The 18,706-nt window shown below is 43.9% G+C and overlaps 1 protein-coding gene across 3 annotated transcripts in view; it reads right to left on the minus strand.

The window, feature by feature from the left end:
* slc12a5a (solute carrier family 12 member 5a) overlaps window positions 1-18,706 on the minus strand; it is a 226,047-nt gene continuing 207,341 nt past the window's right edge. For 2 of the 3 annotated variants that reach the window (XM_061219845.1, XM_061219846.1), the window contains 9 exons: window positions 15,505-15,700; window positions 14,355-14,524; window positions 13,898-14,029; window positions 11,227-11,334; window positions 10,493-10,618; window positions 8,312-8,535; window positions 7,325-7,339; window positions 4,583-4,716; window positions 1-2,932 (listed from right to left, as the gene is read on the minus strand). In XM_061219845.1, the coding sequence (XP_061075829.1) occupies window positions 2,841-2,932; window positions 4,583-4,716; window positions 7,325-7,339; window positions 8,312-8,535; window positions 10,493-10,618; window positions 11,227-11,334; window positions 13,898-14,029; window positions 14,355-14,524; window positions 15,505-15,700 (1,197 nt within the window). In that variant the 3' untranslated portion in view covers window positions 1-2,840. The remainder of the gene's footprint in view (window positions 2,933-4,582; window positions 4,717-7,324; window positions 7,340-8,311; window positions 8,536-10,492; window positions 10,619-11,226; window positions 11,335-13,897; window positions 14,030-14,354; window positions 14,525-15,504; window positions 15,701-18,706) is intronic. The other variant, XM_061219844.1, reaches the window with a different exon arrangement.

The following is an 18,706-nucleotide window of genomic DNA, read 5'->3' on the forward strand; positions in this document are numbered from 1 at the left end:
ATTCCATTGTTTACATTTGTAGTTCCACATTAAAATTAACCTTCGCTTGCCTGTACATAAACACAAGACAGGATAACTTGAATGTGTTTGTTTGTTTTGGCTTCATTAACTCCCCAAAATGACCACAGGCTGCATATTACTGTAACTAAACCTGCTCTTATCTGATATGTATTTCTCGAGAATATACCATTTTCTAATGTAAATCTTTTTTTCAAAACATTTTTAAATACAGTACAAATTATTTGTAAATACGAGCAATTTTCACAACTCAAAACGTTTAGTTTTTTAAGCAACATCTCTTACAGATTTGCACAACAAAACAAAATATTATTACTTACTATAAACTAATCCATTTGTTTTCTTCACAAAAAAATGAATAAAAATGCTAATTGAAATAATTATTAGTAGTAATTTATACTATTGTCTCATTCTACCACAAGTGACGAAAAACAGTTTCTAGTAGACTACAGAGATTATAGGCTAATTGTCATTGGCTAGATAACAGAAGTTATATTCATTACATTTATGAAATTTATTTATATAAAATATCTGGATATAAAAATAAATAACACAATGCATGAGTCCAAATTTAAGGAATTGCACAACCCTTTCACAAATGCACATAATGTCTTCACAATATTTTGATGAATTAAAAATGGTAATCAAAATAAATTAGTTCTATAATTCTGTGCCATTTTCAAAAAGAAAATATATTCTTATATTACAGAGGATTGAGATTTAAGAGTAGACTGTGTTTTACTTTTGAACATCATCTTATTGCACCTGTTTCTACACAGCAATGTATAATCAGTCCATATTTCTTGCAGATACAAGAATTTGGCTTTGCTGATAATGTAGGATCAGTATTAGCTGTAGAAACCGATTCTATATTACCATTTTAAAATCTAAATTTTGTTTCCTATCAAAAATATACTTTCTTTTAATATGGCACTTTTAAATAGTCATGTGTTAATTTGGCAAAATGTGATAAAAGAATAACAGGATGCCGACTGTTGATAAAAAACAAGGAATCATCCTAATTCAGTTATCTGTTCTCCTTTCACAGAACCGTATGATAATTAAAAGTTTGATAGTTTAAATTTTGGCAGCAGAGATGGGGGAGAGGGGAATGGCAGAATCACAGATGGGTTTGTGACACAATTCATGTTCGGTGATTCTATTTGTAAAGCGTATCATTATCAATCACTCGTTACACAGTGCATGACCATTCAAGAATTTGTCATGGATCTTGTTAAGAATTACAATAGAAAGGAAAGCAACCTTGCAGCGTTGCGAGATGAACCTGTGTGATGTGAGGAACATCTCTTTACTAGAAGCTGTTAGTTTAGTCACAAAAAGTACTACTCTGATATTTAATGAGGCATCTGAGTTTGTACACTATTTACAGGCGATCCACACTGGGGTTGGGGGAAGGTGTGTCTCACAACAATAACATCACAACAGTTTCTCTCTCTTTCTCTCTCTCTCACACTCTCCATTCTTGCAGCCAAAGGGTCTCAGAAAACTCTTCTCACAGTGAAACAATGCGCATGTTGGAGACCTTGTCAGTCTTGTTCATTTTTGGCACTTCTCACAACTGTCTCGCAAGGGTCACACAGTCCCTTAATACAGTGTGTGTGTGTGTGTGTGTGTCTGTGTGGTTGTGTATGTCTGTGTTTGTGGGGTCTGTGTGCCTGTGTGATTGCCTTTGTATATGTGTGTGTGTGTATGTGAGTACAGGGTTGGGGGGGGGGTGGCTAACAGAGTTACAAAACAAAATGACAGGACGACAAAAAATGTACGCAACTCATTGGGTAGTGTTCAGGGTCAAGTCACTGACTCACTGGCGTGAGTTTGCAACTCTGAAGGAAAGCTCTATGCTCAGTTTAAACACACAGTCCACAGTCTTCCTCTGAGCCTTGCACTACTTTAACAGATCCTGACCTACACAGGCCAGGGACAGTGAAGCCTGAGCCGGGGCCTGAGCCTAAGCCCCTCCCCCAGCGCTCTCTGTCCCAGTGATGTCACTCAGCACAGGGTGGTGATAGCCCTCTTCATCCGGATTGTTTGCGGTGGCGGTAGTAGCGCTGGGGATTGTGGGAGATGTGTGGTCTCTGTCGTCGTTTTTGCCGAATGTCCCTCTTCAGCTGATACTCCCGACAGTTACAGTTATCTTTCTCATCGTTTTCATTTTCACCAAGCACTCCCGGATCAGCACAACTCCAAATCTTATACAACTACGGCATTGACAAAACCCCCTTTCAAATGGAGAAAAAAAACAAGCACTCCACCACCTCCTTCTCCACTGACCCCACCCTCACAAGAGCACAGGAACAAATGAGTGTAGACAACACAGACAGTGGGAGGAGCCAAAGACATCCAGAATTTGAATGGAATGATGGAGGCGTTTGTATGGAATGGTGGCGGTGTTTTCATTGGACAGGATGAATGACCCGCCATTTTGTGTGGTATCCTCAGCTGGGATGTATAGCCAGCAAGCAGGTAAACGAGCAAACCAAGCCCTCATCATCTCAACCAGGTATACACCACTCATTTCGAGCAAGAGAGCAGGTCTAGAGCCAGAGGCTTTTGGCATTTTACAAAGAGAGACATCTGGGCATCTCAGGAATAAAAGAGACATTAAACACAGGAGAAATGTATGCTGGTTTGGACATCTGGAGGAATGGGATGCGACTCTTTGAGAATAAAGCTGTTTGAGAAGAGAGTGCTGAGATGGGGCTATTGCTCGGATGTGAGGGACGGGTGCATTCTGGGTAAAGGTGATGGGAGGGGTCAGTCTATGGAGAGGGTGTGGGAATGGGGAGGGATGGGCGTGGTCCTCAGGAATAGATGGTGATGACCTCGCGCCCTCCACCACGCACGAGGAGGACGCGGTTTAGACCCTCTGTCAGGACCTCCAGGAACTCCATATCTGAGAGAGGGAGTCAAGGGAGAGAACACACACACACACACACACACAAGCACACACCACACACCACACAAAGCATACACACAGAACCGACTGCTGTCTGTTCTGGCCCCACGGTGGTGGAATTACCTTCCTGTGGATATCAGAACAGCAGAGTCTTTGACCACTTTCAAGCGCAGACTGAAGACTCATCTCTTCAGACTGCACCTTTCCCTCCCTACCTCACGACTACGATTAGCCATGTGTATGCCATAGCTTATAATAGCACTTATGCTTAGTTATTGTAGTATTCGGGGTATTCTAGCTGCCAACCGTGGTATGCTCATTGGTTGATGTACTCTTCAAGGGTTCAAGTTGTATCTGTATGATCACTCCAGGACTAGGAATGGTACTTTCCTCTAGGGTCCTCAACACAATTGTCCCAGGGTTTGATTTGCACTTCATTGTACGTCGCTCTGGATTAGAGCGTCTGTTAAATGCCTGTAATGTAATGTAATGTAATGTAATGTAATGTAATACACATAGTATATACATATACACAGCATCACACAATACGTCAGCACCTGTTTTAGACTGCTCTGATTGGAGAGGCTTCAGGTTCAGGGTACAGTAGGTTTTGGTTCTGTACTCCAGCTCATTGGATTTGAAATTAAACCCTGAATATGTATATTACAGTACGAACTGTTAGCTCTGATTTGAGGATATTTACTGGGATTTTATGTGATCTCTGCAGACTACAGGCTTTGTTTTATCTGTACTGCGCCCCTTCCCCCCTCTCCCTTTGTCCAGTGATAATACTGGTTTCACGATTTTACTTTTATGCCAATACAGGAGCAATTAGACTTGATTTCTACTTCATGAAAATAGCTACACATGGTAGGCTACTGGAAAATGTAGTTCAACTAGCTAGTAGCCCTGCCAAACGCTAGGCATACTGTGTAGGTGATAAGACACACAATGCAACACACAAAAACAAAAGTTGGATGGTTGCACAAAATCTTTTTAAGTAGACTTAAGATTGACTTAAAGAATAGGTAGATTTTTTACAATATAAAAAAATATTGACAGTGGTTGCACACAAGCAATTATATATGACATCTTTAGCTCAATCAAATTTGCTTTGCTGTAGCTCACTCCTAACTGACATTGACATTTCTCCCCCAAAACAAGCTAATTACATCATTCTGCATCATCATAATATTAAAAATTGAAACGGCAGTGGACAGGCATTCACAGGCACATTTCCCAGCAATCTTTGTATATCAGAAAAGAAGATAAAGATGATTTCAAAGAAAGTAGCTTACGACAAATTACATTCATTATTAAAAAACATTTGCACTTACAATGACTATTTTTGTTTAGAACAGCACTTCATGTGTATTTTACTAGTTATGGATGTGATGCGTTAACCCATGCACTTGTAAATCGCTTTGGATTAAAAGCGTCTGCCAAATGACTAAAATGTAAAAGGTAAAATTAAATCCAGCCCTGCAGCACTTACACACACAACAAACACAGCGCAGAAGCATACACACACAGCATATGCACACATACACACAAACGCAGCACACATACACACACAGCATATGCACACATACACACACAGCATATGCACACATACATCACTCATAACACGCAGCGTGGGGAGGATACAGTTCTCGTCGCCTGTCCTGTTCCGGGGAGGTCCGGGCATGTTGAGGAGGACCAGCTTGGCCTCCTGGGACTTCTTCATAATGACCCCGTTGAGCCGAAGAGCGGTGTGCATGCGCCTCACATTCGACTGGTTCCTGAGCAGAGAGAGGGGTCCCCGGGAAACACAATATCATTATTATGACCTAACGGAGCCCTGCGTAATGTTTGGGACAAAGACTCTTCATTTCTTTATTTGCGTCTGTACTCCACAATTTAAGCTTTGTAATAGAATAAAAAAACATCACATGTGGTTAAAGTGTACATTGTTAAATTTTTACAAAGGGCATGTATACATTTTGGCTTCACCCTGTAGAAATTACAGCAGTGTTTGTACATAGCCTGCCCATTTCAGGGCACCATAATGTTTAGCATTTTGTTGCATATCCTTCGCATGCAATGACTGCTTGAAGCGTTTTCTCTGGTGATTCTCTACTTGGCCTGTATTGTAGTCATCTTTAGTGAGACGGGTGCGTGGTGGTTGGACCCAAAATGCACGACAAAGAGATGTAATAAAGTCCCGTTATTTAGGGAATGTCCAGTGAGCATAGTCGAAGCAAAGTTCATAACGCATAAAATCCAGCCAAAACCAAAGTACAGTACCGAGGGAGAAGGCAGTCTCGAAATCGGTAAACCATGCAAAACGTCCAGTAACCAGGAAAGCTGTCAGTGGGGCAGTAGTGCAGACGGACGGCAGGCGGGCTCAGGGTCGATGACAACACAAGAGTCAAGACCGAAGTCCGCTCCGTGGGGCAGAAGCACAAAGACAGCAGGCAAAGTCGTGGTACAGGCAGGCAATGGTCAATAAAACATAAGTCAATAATCTTTGGTCAATAAACAGGCTTGGATCGTAACGGGTAGACAATAGCTTGTCAAACCGCTTAAAAGTGCGCTTAAAAGAGGCAACTATTTTGCAAAGACATGACATGGAACTGAGTTTATATGCAGGTGTAGACAGGTGCAGACAATTAGCTTGAGAGCAGCATGAGAATGGAAATCAGGTGTGGAGGACTGACCAGTTAACAAGATAATTAGTAATCGTTAGTAATAAACCTATCCTGCCCTAGCATTAGTAAATTAGTAAATGACATGCACAGGAAACATAAGGTAACATGAAAACATGGCTAGAACGTTAGTATTACCCAATCCTGATCTAAAGTTAGTAGATTAGTAAGAAGACAAGGGAAATTGAAACAATTAGGGAAGCGTAAGTGACAGAAAGGGAGAGAGAGAGAGAAAGCATGAATGCAAGGTTTACAGAAAGACACAAAAAAGTGTATGCTAAAAAATGAACGGAACAACATAACATGAAACAACGTAAATCGTGACATAATAAGTTTGCGAAATCTGACATGAATAAACTACATAACGTGACATGACAAGACTAGTGGACAAGAACGGGAAATAAAACATAAACACATGGCGAGACTAGACTAACATAATACGTGACATGACAACAAGATAACTAAGGCAATAGCTAAACATGAAACATGATGTGACAGGCATGAAACGTGACATTTAGCTCACGCTTGTTTCGGGTGCTGGTCCCCTTAAGTTCTCTTCAGCATATGAAAGACATGCTCAATTGGGTTCAGATTGGGTGACTGACTTGGCCATGCAAGTTTCACAGAAGTTTTGGTGTGCTTTGGATCATGGCCAGTTCCTTCTCTCGTCCATTCTTTGCTCTTGCTCTCACTCTGATATAAATTAATCTTCATCCGATCTGTCCACAAGACCTTTTTCCAGAACTGTGGTTGCTCTTTTAAGTACTTCCTGGCAAACTGTAACCTGACCATGCTGTTTTTGCTGCTAACCAGTGGTTTGCATCTTGCATTGTAGCCTCTGTATTTCTGTTCATGAAGTCTTCTGCAGGCAGTGGTCATAGACAAATCCACACCTGACTCTTTAAGAGTGTTTCTGATCTGTCAGACAGTTGTTTGGGGAATTTTCTTCATTATGGAGGTCTTCTTTGGCCGACCAGTTCCTCTGTGATTAGTAAGCTCACCAGTGCTCTTTTTCTTTTGAATCATGTTTGAAACAGTTGGTTTTGGTGAGCCTAAGGTTTGGCCAATGTCTGTAACCTTTAAATTCTTGCTTTCAGTCTCATAATAGCTTCTGACTTTCATTGGCACAACTTTGGTCCTCATATTGATAAACAGCAATAATAATTTCCAAAGAAGATCAAAAGACTAGAGGAAAGACTAGGTGCTGAGAGCTCTCTTATACCTTCATTAAGGAGGCACTTAAACACACCTGAGCAATTACAAACACCTGTGCCCCAAACATTATGGTGCCCTGAAATGGGGGGCTATGCATAAACAAGGCTGTAATTTCCACATGGCAAAACCAAAATGTATAAAAATACCCTTTAATAAAATCTCTGCACTTTAACCACACATTAATTGTGTGATTCCAAACCTAAAATTGTGGCAAACAGATATACAGTACAAATACGCTAAAACAGGCAGCTATGAAAAAAAACTAAAGCTTCTATACAATCTGCACCCCATCTGTGGGTTCTCCTCAATGTGACTGTCCTAACTAGAAAGGGTTTAACTGATAAACAAAGTTTGTCCTGCGAATGGACACTATATGGTCCACTAACTAACCTACTAACCACACACCCTAACCAAAGAGCAGTTACACCCCATGGCCTACTAACCACACACCCTGACCACAGATTGTGGCACCTGAATAAATACTTACAGGTTCTCCCATTCCCTGCAGCATGGCGAAGAAGAAAAACATGATCAAAACATGGAGAAGACACTCATTATCCCCACTCACAGATACTACTGTACCTGCTCTGATGGGCAAGAGGCAAGCAGGGCCACTATTCTAGGAATGGTGATGGAGAGTGCTGATAATCATCAGTGTAATGATTCCCAAAGTGAGTAGGGGGTCCTTCATAATGTACATCTCTTATGTACAAGTGAGAAGTGTGTGACATCATGAAACCAAGTGGCTGTACCTGGGTGATAAAAACAGTAATTATTATTTCAATTAAATATGAATATTTTCAATATTATAGAAAGTCCAGGTTTTTTGGCGTTGTTGAGTAGTGGCCGTGAACATGGAATGATAACAGTCACGCCTGTAAAGGAAGGACAGCTATAACCACACGTAACTATGCAGTGAGAAGGGAGAAAATAGCACAGCCAGTGAAGTGCAGCTATATCATACATATTAATGTCTACATCACAGGCAACTGTAGCCACGGCAATGTGGCTCAGAACCCATCATTAAGCACCAAACCCAGATTTTGAAGAGTGATTTAAGATCCATTACAAGTGTGGTTAATATGAACACCAATTAGGAGACATGTTTATGGACTAATGTGTATGACACATGAACCTAACAACAGTGGAGTTTTTACAGTAAAGGCAAGCATAAAACACTGGCAAGATCAAAGACACAAATATTTTATATCTCGTTCTGATACTTCTCAGTCCGTGCATAAAAATAGAAGTTCTTTAAAAACATTCCCCCCCCCCCCGCTTTCAGTTAAGTCTTTGATTTATGAAGTGTGTTTGTTGGAAAATAAGTGCTGAGGTTTCAGTAGAAAATAAATGTAATTCCTACTTTATGCCCCAAGCCAAAGAGTCCCATGTGTCACATGGTCACAGCGGCACAAAAGTAGCTCCGGCGGCGTAGTGATACGAGAGCGCTTGGGCCCCGGGAGGGGCGACTCACGGCTTCATGTTGAAGATATCCTTGATTCCCTCCGGTGTGGTGGCACCAGGAGGCTTGCCCTTGCCCTTGTCCTCCTCAAACTTTTCGGTCCATGTCATGTGCACTTTGTCCCCCGGGGTCTGGGCCCCCTCGACGGGGGACTGGGGGCTGGTGGGGGTGGGGGCGGGCGTGGCGTTCTTGTCGTGGATCAGTTGCACCTGTGGGGGGCGGGAGATGTTCACAGACTGAGAGCAGGGGTGCAGCGGAGCACGTTGGGCAAAAGGAGGGGGGGAAAGAGAGAGTCGTTAGACAGGTCACAACCCACCCAGATGAGGCACACACACTGACAGTGGTGCGCAGAGGGTGGACTCCAGAGTTGGAGAGGAATGTTGATTTTGTTGGCGGGGGGTAACACCAATAGGAAGACAGGGGCGGGGGTGATAGGGGCAGGGGGTGGTAGCTTTCCAGCCAAGTGTCTTTGTGTTATTTCGTGACGCTCAACCCTGAGGTGGTTATTGTGATACAGTAAACTAGGTTCCCACCATTTTGAGCTTCTGCTTGTTTTTGGATGCACTATGTTCCTTCTCACGAAGACCACTACGCTGTACAGAGCTACGAGAGGAGAGGGGGATCAGAGGAGGAGAGACAAGATATGAGCAGGTCATGAGGGGGGTTAGAGGAGGAGAGAGTGGATATGAGCAGGTCATGAGGGGGGTTAGAGGAGGAGAGTGGGATATGACCAGGTCATGGGGGGGTTAGAGGAGGAGAGAGTGGATATGAGCAGGTCATGAGGGGGACTGGAAGAGGAGAGAGTGGATATGAGCAGGTCATGGGGGTTAGAGGAGGAGAGAGTGGATATGACCAGGTCATGGGGGGGATTAGAGGAGGAGAGAGTGGATATGAGCAGGTCATGAGGGGGTTAGAGGAGGAGAGTGGGATATGACCAGGTCATGGGGGGGGTTAGAGGAGGAGAGAGTGGATATGAGCAGGTCATGAGGGGGGTTAGAGGAGGAGAGAGTGGATATGAGCAGGTCATGAGGGGGGTTAGAGGAGGAGAGAGTGGATATGAGCAGGTCATGAGGGGGATTAGAGGAGGAGAGAGTGGATATGAGCAGGTCATGAGGGGGTTAGAGGAGGAGAGAGTGGATATGAGCAGGTCATGAGGGGGGTTAGAGGAGGAGAGAGTGGATATGAGCAGGTCATGAGGGGGTTAGAGGAGGAGAGAGTGGATATGAGCAGGTCATGAGGGGGGTTAGAGGAGGAGAGAGTGGATATGAGCAGGTCATGAGGGGGTTAGAGGAGGAGAGAGTGGATATGAGCAGGTCATGGGGGGTTAGAGGAGGAGAGAGTGGATATGAGCAGGTCATGAGGGGGACTGGAGGAGGAGAGAGTGGATATGAGCAGGTCATGAGGGGGTTAGAGGAGGAGAGAGTGGATATGAGCAGGTCATGGGGGTTAGAGGAGGAGAGAGTGGATATGAGCAGGTCATGGGGGGTTAGAGGAGGAGAGAGTGGATATGAGCAGGTCATGGGGGGTTAGAGGAGGAGAGAGTGGATATGAGCAGGTCATGGGGGGTTAGAGGAGGAGAGAGTGGATATGAGCAGGTCATGGGGGGATTAGAGGAGGAGAGAGTGGATATGAGCAGGTCATGAGGGGGATTAGAGGAGGAGAGAGTAGATATGAGCAGGTCATGAGGGGGTTAGAGGAGGAGAGTGGGATATGACCAGGTCATGGGGGGGGTTAGAGGAGGAGAGAGTGGATATGAGCAGGTCATGAGGGGGTTAGAGGAGGAGAGAGTGGATATGAGCAGGTCATGAGGGGGTTAGAGGAGGAGAGAGTGGATATGAGCAGGTCATGGGGGGTTAGAGGAGGAGAGAGTGGATATGAGCAGGTCATGAGGGGGACTGGAGGAGGAGAGAGTGGATATGAGCAGGTCATGAGGGGGTTAGAGGAGGAGAGAGTGGATATGAGCAGGTCATGGGGGTTAGAGGAGGAGAGAGTGGATATGAGCAGGTCATGGGGGGTTAGAGGAGGAGAGAGTGGATATGAGCAGGTCATGGGGGGTTAGAGGAGGAGAGAGTGGATATGAGCAGGTCATGGGGGGTTAGAGGAGGAGAGAGTGGATATGAGCAGGTCATGGGGGGTTAGAGGAGGAGAGAGTGGAATATGAGCAGGTCATGAGGGGTGCGGGGCAGGCCGTACCTCCTCCTCAGGCTTCTCCTCCACGCTGACGCCCGGCTGCTCCTCTGGCACGGTGAGCTGGGGCCCTGAGGGGCCTGGGTTCTTGCGCCGGATGGACCCGCGAGAGACATCAGTGATGCTCTGGATCTGTGCACGGCAGAGGCGGGGGACGTGTCAAGCCAAGTCAAGTTTATTTGTATAGCACATTTTCAGAGCTTTACAAACACATTCAATTAAAGTGTTTTTAAAGTAATCTTAATAAGTTAGAGGGAAAAGAACAATTAAAACAAATATTGAAGTATATATGGCGCAGAACATGAATGCTTAGTTTTAATAGTGGTTAGAGTTTGGGCATTTCTAATATCTGCTGGGAGATTGTTCCAGCTGTGGGGAGTAGAATGACAGAAGGCTGTCTCTCCATGCTTTGTTTTAACTCTTGGAATAGTTAATAAGCCAGCATCAGATGACTTTGGGCTCTGGGGGGTTCATAGAATAGATCAGAGCCATATGAAGGCCCTTGCCCATTCAGTGACTTGTACACAAGCAGCAATGTTATGAAATTAATTATCTGATTGAGTGGGAACCAGTTCAAAAAATTGGCAAGATGTGATCAAATGTTCAAATTCCTTCCAAAGCCTTCTAAACCAAAGTTTGGGAACTCCAACCTTGATATTTGACCATTTTTTATGAGTAAATTCCTTTTCACACAGGACCAGCCTCAGAGTACTTGTGCTTTCTGGAAAGAGTCTTTTTACCTCTCGCTCACGCTCGTTCTTGGTTAGATTGATCTGTTTGAGGATCTGTGATCGTTGCTCCATCACCAGGGTCTTCTCGTAAGTGTAGGCAGAGATATCGCTGTCATGCTAGGAAGGAAGATGGCCGTGGTTTAGACAGTACTACTGCAGTAGTATAACAAGACCGTTATTGGATACTGGATACTTTACGGTATATGCACAAAATAATTCTTAAAGGGCAATAGTTAATGTATTAATGTATAAAATGTATCATATATTTTCTCAAAATGCTATGTTCTAGGCATAACATTGAATGAAATCCTATTTGCATTAAAAAAAAAAAGCAAGATACAAATATGACACAAAAACAAGTTACCAAATTAGTATTCAGTTACTACTTTATATGTATCAGATATGATCCATATAAAACAGTGGTTACAAAGCAGTTACTTGCTAGTGTAAAGTACATACGGTATATTTTTATAAAATAAGGTAAAAGGTATTCATAGGGAAGATGTATTTGGTGGCGTGGTGTGGCTTTGTGGCTCATGAGTCATGACACAGACACAGCCTGGCATGGTAAAGGAGAGTTGGCGTGTTAGCGTGTTGGCGTGTGGGAATGGCGGCAGATACAGCGGTCACGGTGAGCGTGTGGCGCGACACGGATACAGCGGTCACGGATACAGCGGTCACGGATACAGCGGTCACGGATACAGCGGTCACGGTGAGCGCGACACGGATACAGCGGTCACGGATACAGCGGTCACGGTGAGCCCGTGGCGCGACACGGATACAGCGGTCACGGTGAGCCCGTGGCGCGACACGGATACAGCGGTCACGGCGGGCGCGTTGCGCGACACGGATACAGCGGTCACGGTGAGCGTGTGGCGTGACATGTCGGAGTGGCGCGTCCCCCACAGCACCTCAGGACGAGCTCATCAGTCCCGCTGATTACTCTCCTTCAGACAGACCGGAGTAAGTGCTCCCTGATTGATTATTATAGCACTCACAGCCTGGTATGGTGCCCCTCTTCAGCGAGGATAAGAACATGATGACACTTACAGTGTTTCTCTACTTTATTGATGACTCCCTCTGACTGTCTGGCTGGATATTACAACCGAAAAAGATTTTCGCTCCCCGGTCCTTCCAAATTCAACTTTCCAGAAATAGCTCAGACTTACCCTTTGTAAGTGAGAGCTGTGTGTATCAGTAATGCTGAATCCTAACTCAAGAAAAGGAAGACAATGTGGAAGATGGAATTGTTCTTATTGTCATGGCTTACATAAGTCATAATAAGGGATAAATTCCTCCTACACAATCTAAATATGTCAATCTGAATATTCCTGCTGAAAAAGCATAGACACAGGTTCCCATTTGCTTGTTTAGAGCTGCACATCGAATTAAAAAAATATTTTTCTCACGTACTGAAGCTACTGTACTAATGAGAGGAAATCTTGTTTTGTTTCTCCTCTTTTGAAGGTCACTATTCAGTAATTATCCACTGCAAAGAATCTTCCCCCTTATATACCACCAATTTTTAAGTATATAACCGCTGTAATAATTTGTAGTCATATTTAACAGTCAAAATAACAGTGTACATTTGCTTTTCATCTAGGTAATGACCTTTGACAGGCAATATTAAAATTTAAATCAAGTAACTAGTTTGTCAGGTATCTGAGGTGAGGTGATTTATTTTCGACTGTGAACAGAACAGGGAAAGACAATTTGCATGCATTTAGTCTCATTCGAAACGGCTTGCATTTTGACACTGCTAAATGATGTACGCACTCAGTGATTTTTTCACACATAACACACGGTTTAACATCTTGATCTCGAGCAAATCCAGTCATGATTGAATTGAAATGGAAAGGCTAGAAAACCATGCACTAAATTACTGGATGGATAACAAGCACGATTTCATCACCTTTTGATAGAACAAAATATACAAAAGACTAATTATTAATTTTGTTAAAATTCAATTATGCTGCCCATTTTGTAAAACATCTCTGAAGCTGTCTGCCTTCTCTGTCGGGGAGGTTAATATCTGGAATACATGTGCTCTTGACAATGGAGCATACTTTTTCAAACTCAAATGCATATAGTAGGAATTTTTCTTTTATTCAATTACTACAATGCTACATCATCAGATGATGTTTATGTTATTATCTGTAGAGTTCTCTGTGTTCTGCCATATTGTTGTGCCTGAGCCAAATTCACCTTTAACATATTGGTAAACAGTAAACAGATGGCATTTATATAGCGTTTTTATCCAAAGCACTTCACAATCATGTGCCCTTTCAGACACACCAACAGCAATGGGCTGCTATGCAAGGTAATAATCAGCTTGTCGGGACCAATTGGGAGTTTGTTGTCTTGCTTAGGGACACTTTGAACATGTCCAGGGTGGGATCAAACCAGTGAATTGCTGACTGCCAGACAACTGCTCTTACCTCCTGAGCTAATGTCATATCCATAACATAACATGACATAACACAACACAACACAACACAACACAACACAACACAACACAACACAACATAAGGTAATGGAGAGAACCGGCCATTCAGCCCAGCAATGCTTGCCTTTTCCTACCCCTAAGTGGTACTTACTGCCAAGTTTGCCTGAAAGTGTATACTGTATAGTGGGATGTTTTTTTGCGTTCTCAGGTGGCATAATGTTAGTGGTGCCTCACCATCTCCACTACCTCCACCTGGGCATCGATGCGCAGGTGGTACAGGAAGGTGGTCAGGTCTTTCTTCATCTGGATGCTGTTGTCGTCCATCTGGGCCACGGTGAAGATGCGCATCTTACACTTCCTCCACACCTGTTAACGAGCACACACACCTGTGACTCACATTCCCATGGTATCACACACCTGTAACGAGCACACGCACCTGTGGGTGTAGCTCATTCTGTTTCTGGTTTTGGGGTGTGTAGCTCTTCCTGTACCTGGTTTTGGGGTGTGTGTAGCTCTTCCTGTCTCCGGTTTTGGGGTGTAGCTCACTCTCTCTGGTTTTGGGGTGCGTGTAGCTCTTCCTGTCTCTGGTTTTTGGGTGTGTGTAGCTCACTCTCTCTGGTTTTGGGGTGTAGCTCACTCTCTCTGGTTTTGGGGTGCGTGTAGCTCTTCCTGTCTCTAGTTTTAGGGGTACCTTGTGTTGACGCAGAAGGAAGGGCAGCAGCATGAGCATGCCCCCATCATGGACGATCCACCAGACGTCGATGTGCCCCTCAGTAAAGCGCTCGCCATTGGACGGGTAGGCCGCGATGTTCTTGGGCACCAGGAGGGCGAGGTGCGCAGAAGTGGTCTCTCTCACCAGCTCTGCAGAGGAGGAGTGGGGGTGAATCCAAGCAAGAGATTATACATTCTTCCCAAACACCACTCCCCATGGATCACTCATAATGGTGAATCCCCATGAAGAACAAAATGACTGACTCTTCCCAATCACTGACTCTTAACAAATCACTCAAATCACTCAAATCACTCCCTTTATTTTATGCTTTTACACCTTCTGTCGCTCCAATTTTCCATCCCCAATCATTTTTTCTTCAGCGTCCACTGCCACAATCTTCACTGTGGGTTTGTGGACTGCACACAAACTCGGTGTTCCTCTCCAAAGCATGCGATGTCAGTGGACAAGTGAACTCATGGACACCTGATCGAACAGGGGATGTCACTGGTGCACAATGAAACTGTGATGGCCTCAGAAACCCTGCCATCCCTGGGCAATGCGAGAGCCAAGTGGTTTTCACCCTGCAGGGCTTCTGACCGCAGATTCAATACCACTCACTCTTAATGAAATATATCAGAGAAGAAGAAGCTTTTTGCCCAACTGACCTCAAGACCAGCTGCCACCAAAAAGGCGGTATCATCATTAAATAATTCTACAATTCTTGCTTGTAAAAAAGCTAAACTTTCATTAGTTACATATATGACAGATTTAAACAATTGAAAGTGCTTTAACATTCTGACTTTGCCACCATTTCTCATAGCACAACAAGATGGGAGCTACTTATAGGCTGTGCTCTAACTCAGGTTAACAAGAGACAGAAGCATTTAAATTGACATAATCAATTCTATTAAGAATTAAATTGACACAACTCAAGTGGAAGACGAGGGGCAGGGACTAGACGACGAGGATCGGAACGACCAAATCGAGGCAGTAACGTCAAAGCGCTTCTCGGCCACGTTCAATCGATCAGTCAATTAAAGTTAGCATTAGGCCCGCTGTCCTTCGTGTAACCCCCCCCCCCCCCCCCCGCCTGCTCTTACGGAGCGCCCCCCTCGGTCCCGTCACTCACCCACAAAGTTCCTCCAGACCTGGTGACCCTCAGGCTGCTTCCAGTTGCGGGGCCAGCTGACCAGCACGGTGTTGTGCTGCAGGCCCCCCAGCCCGCCGGCCTGGAGGAGGTGCGAGGTGGCGTCGCGCAGGTTGGAGGAGATCACCACCTGGCTGAAGCCCTTCACCTTCTCCGTCTCCATCATCTTCCTCAGGGCCTGCGCGCACGCGGGAGAGAAGTGCACTCCGTAACCTCGACCGACACGTGCAGCGTGCGGCTATGTGAGGGATAACACCCTATGAACACTTCAGAAGGGCAGTTGTTTTCCTCAGAACTGGCTCGTTTATAGGGTATTATCCCGCTTATACCACTAATTTGGCAAAGTAATGTAGCTATGGACAGTTTATTCTCAGTTTTGAAATGAATGTATTCATTGGAACGCAATGGGAACGCAAGCAAAAATAGTGCCTGTTGCTGAGAAAAAAACGCTTTGCACAGCCTAAAATTGCCTGCTGCGTCTAAAATCAAACTGTGAGTGATCGCAGCCAGTAAAAGTTTGATCATTCTCTCCTCATCACTTGTGTGTTGTAAGTTATTTCATTATTACTGCCAGTTAAAACGTTTGGTTACATCTGAAACATCTCCCATGGTTATCTTTCTGACAATGCATAGTGTAACTCGATAGGTAGCCACGGTACAATAACATATTTTTGTCACCAGATCCATTATGATATCCAGACTACTTACATGAATTAAAAATGTTTGCAGAGTAGTGTATGTTGTACACATTGATATTTGTTGGATATTTTAGCTGTGAAAAAATTCTGCAAACCTGTTCAATCTGTTCTCACTAGCAAGGTTATACACAAATAATACACACCCACATAACAATACTCAATCAGAATGCCATATTTGCCCTAGGTGGTCGGATATTTTTCCATGCCATGGTATAAATGATTTTAATTTCAAATTGATCTTATTTATACAGGGTAGGTTGACTGAGCACACATGCTCATCTACAGCACTTGTTTGGTCCCTCTTGTGTTGGAGTTTTATGAGGGTTAGAGTAGGGGTAAGGTTAAGGTTATAGGGCGTGGAGATTGGGGGTGATTGGGGTTAGGGGTAGGGGTAAGGTTAGGGCTATAGGGCATTGGGATTGGGGTTAGGGTTAGGGGTAAGGTTAGGGTTATAGGGCATTGGGATTGGGGTTAGGGTTAGGGGTAAGGTTAGGGTTATAGAGTGTTTGGATTGGGGGTGATTGGGGTTAGGGGTAGAGGTAAGGTTAGGGTTATAGGGCATGGGATTGGGGTTACGGTTAGGGTTAAGGTTAGGGTTATAGAGTGTTTGGATTGGGGGTAACTGGGGTTAGGGGTAGGGGTAAGGTTATGGTTATAGGGCATGGGATTGGGGTTAGGGTTAGGGGTAAGGTTAGGGTTATAGAGTGTTTGGATTGGGGGTGATTGGGGTTAGGGGTAGAGGTAAGGTTAGGGTTATAGTGCATGGGATTGGGGTTACGGTTAAGGTTAGGGTTATAGAGTGTTTGGATTGGGGGTAACTGGGGTTAGGGGTAGGGGTAAGGTTATGGTTATAGGGCATGGGATTGGGGTTAGGGTTAGGGGTAAGGTTAGGGTTATAGAGTGTTTGGATTGGGGGTGATTGGGGTTAGGGGTAGAGGTAAGGTTAGGGTTATAGTGCATGGGATTGGGGTTATGGTTAAGGTTAGGGTTATAGAGTGTTTGGATTGGGGGTAACTGGGGTTAGGGGTAGGGGTAAGGTTATGGTTATAGGGCATGGGATTGGGGTTAGGGTTAGGGTTAAGGTTAGGGTTATAGAGTGTTTGGATTGGGGGTGATTGGGGTTAGGTGAGTAAGAAATCTTTATTTCCCAAGTTGTCCCATATTAGGACCTCTTGGGAAATAAAAGTTTACACTGGCCATTAAGAGTACTGAAGCCTTAAAGTAGGAAGAATTTGGTCCCTCTTGTGTTGGTATTCTATGTGCATTGTTCAGTCCTCTTGGAAATAGAGTGCTAAGTTTGAGAATCCAGTGTTTCTCTAACCTGCGTCTCTCCTCCGGTGTCCAGTTATTATTTGTTTGAAGGCCCAATATTTCTAGTGCCTCAAGTCCATGGTGAAGGAAATGAGCCACCAGGTGTGTGTCTGTCTCTCTGTGATTTCTAATATTATATATATGTTGTGCTAGTCTATATTTAATTGTATTCCCTGTCTCTCCTACATATTTTATACCACAGTGTTTGCACTTAATGGCATATATGCAGTATTTTTGGTTAGTTTGGGTTTGTTTGTTTTATTATGTAGGTTGTCTTAGTAGTGGTGTTCCTGACTGTAGTGGCTTGTTTTTGGAATACTGGGCCCTGTGTAGGTATAGTATTAATTTCTGGTAGTTTCCTGCTCACCAGAAGATTTTAATTTCTTTCATACGCTGAGATAATTTTATAGTTCTGGATAATGTTTGTGTTCTGTAGGTTGCGGGTTAGATTTAATTTAATTCTTCTGTTTGCAGCTAGGCTAAATGCTGAGTAGGTGGTGATTAGCGGAATGATTTTCCGCGTGTCTTGTTGTCTGGTGGTTAAGAAGGTTTTCCGGACCTGTCAAAGGAAAGATCTGGAATACCCCCTTGGTTTTAATGCATTGAAGAGGGTCTGGGTAGCCTCTTCAAAATCTATTACCTGTGTGCAAATCCTGTTGAACCTGAGCAATTGTGATTTGATCAGGCCCTTGAAAGTGTGTTTAGGGTGGAGACTGTTTTTATGTAAAAGTGTATGTGTGTCAGTATCTTTAAAGAAAACTTTAGTATCTAAAGTGTGTGTTTGGGAAAATGAGGGTCCCTTATATGTGGTAGTGTCCAAGAAATCTATTTGTTGGTTATGCGTGATGTATTTAACTGTTATCGTTCTATGGTGTGTGTTGAGGATTTGTATAAAGTGTTTGAAGTCCTCTAAACTGTGTCCATGTTCCCCATATGTCATCCAAGTATCTAAAATAATTGGTGGGTAGTTTGGGGCACTTTTGAAAAACAGTCTCCTCCCAGTGTGCCATGCAAATGTTAGCGTAGGCCGGTGCAAATTTTTTACCCATCGCTGTGCCACTGATTTGTAAAAAGAATTCTTTATTGAATTCAAAGTCATTTTTTGTCAGGATGATTTCTAACAGTTGTAGGAGGGATGTATCCGGGCGGCTATCGTCCGGGTATTTCTCCATCCA

The sequence above is a fragment of the Conger conger genome, chromosome 14 (assembly GCF_963514075.1).
Source record: "Conger conger chromosome 14, fConCon1.1, whole genome shotgun sequence".
In the NCBI taxonomy this organism is placed as follows: domain Eukaryota; kingdom Metazoa; phylum Chordata; class Actinopteri; order Anguilliformes; family Congridae; genus Conger; species Conger conger.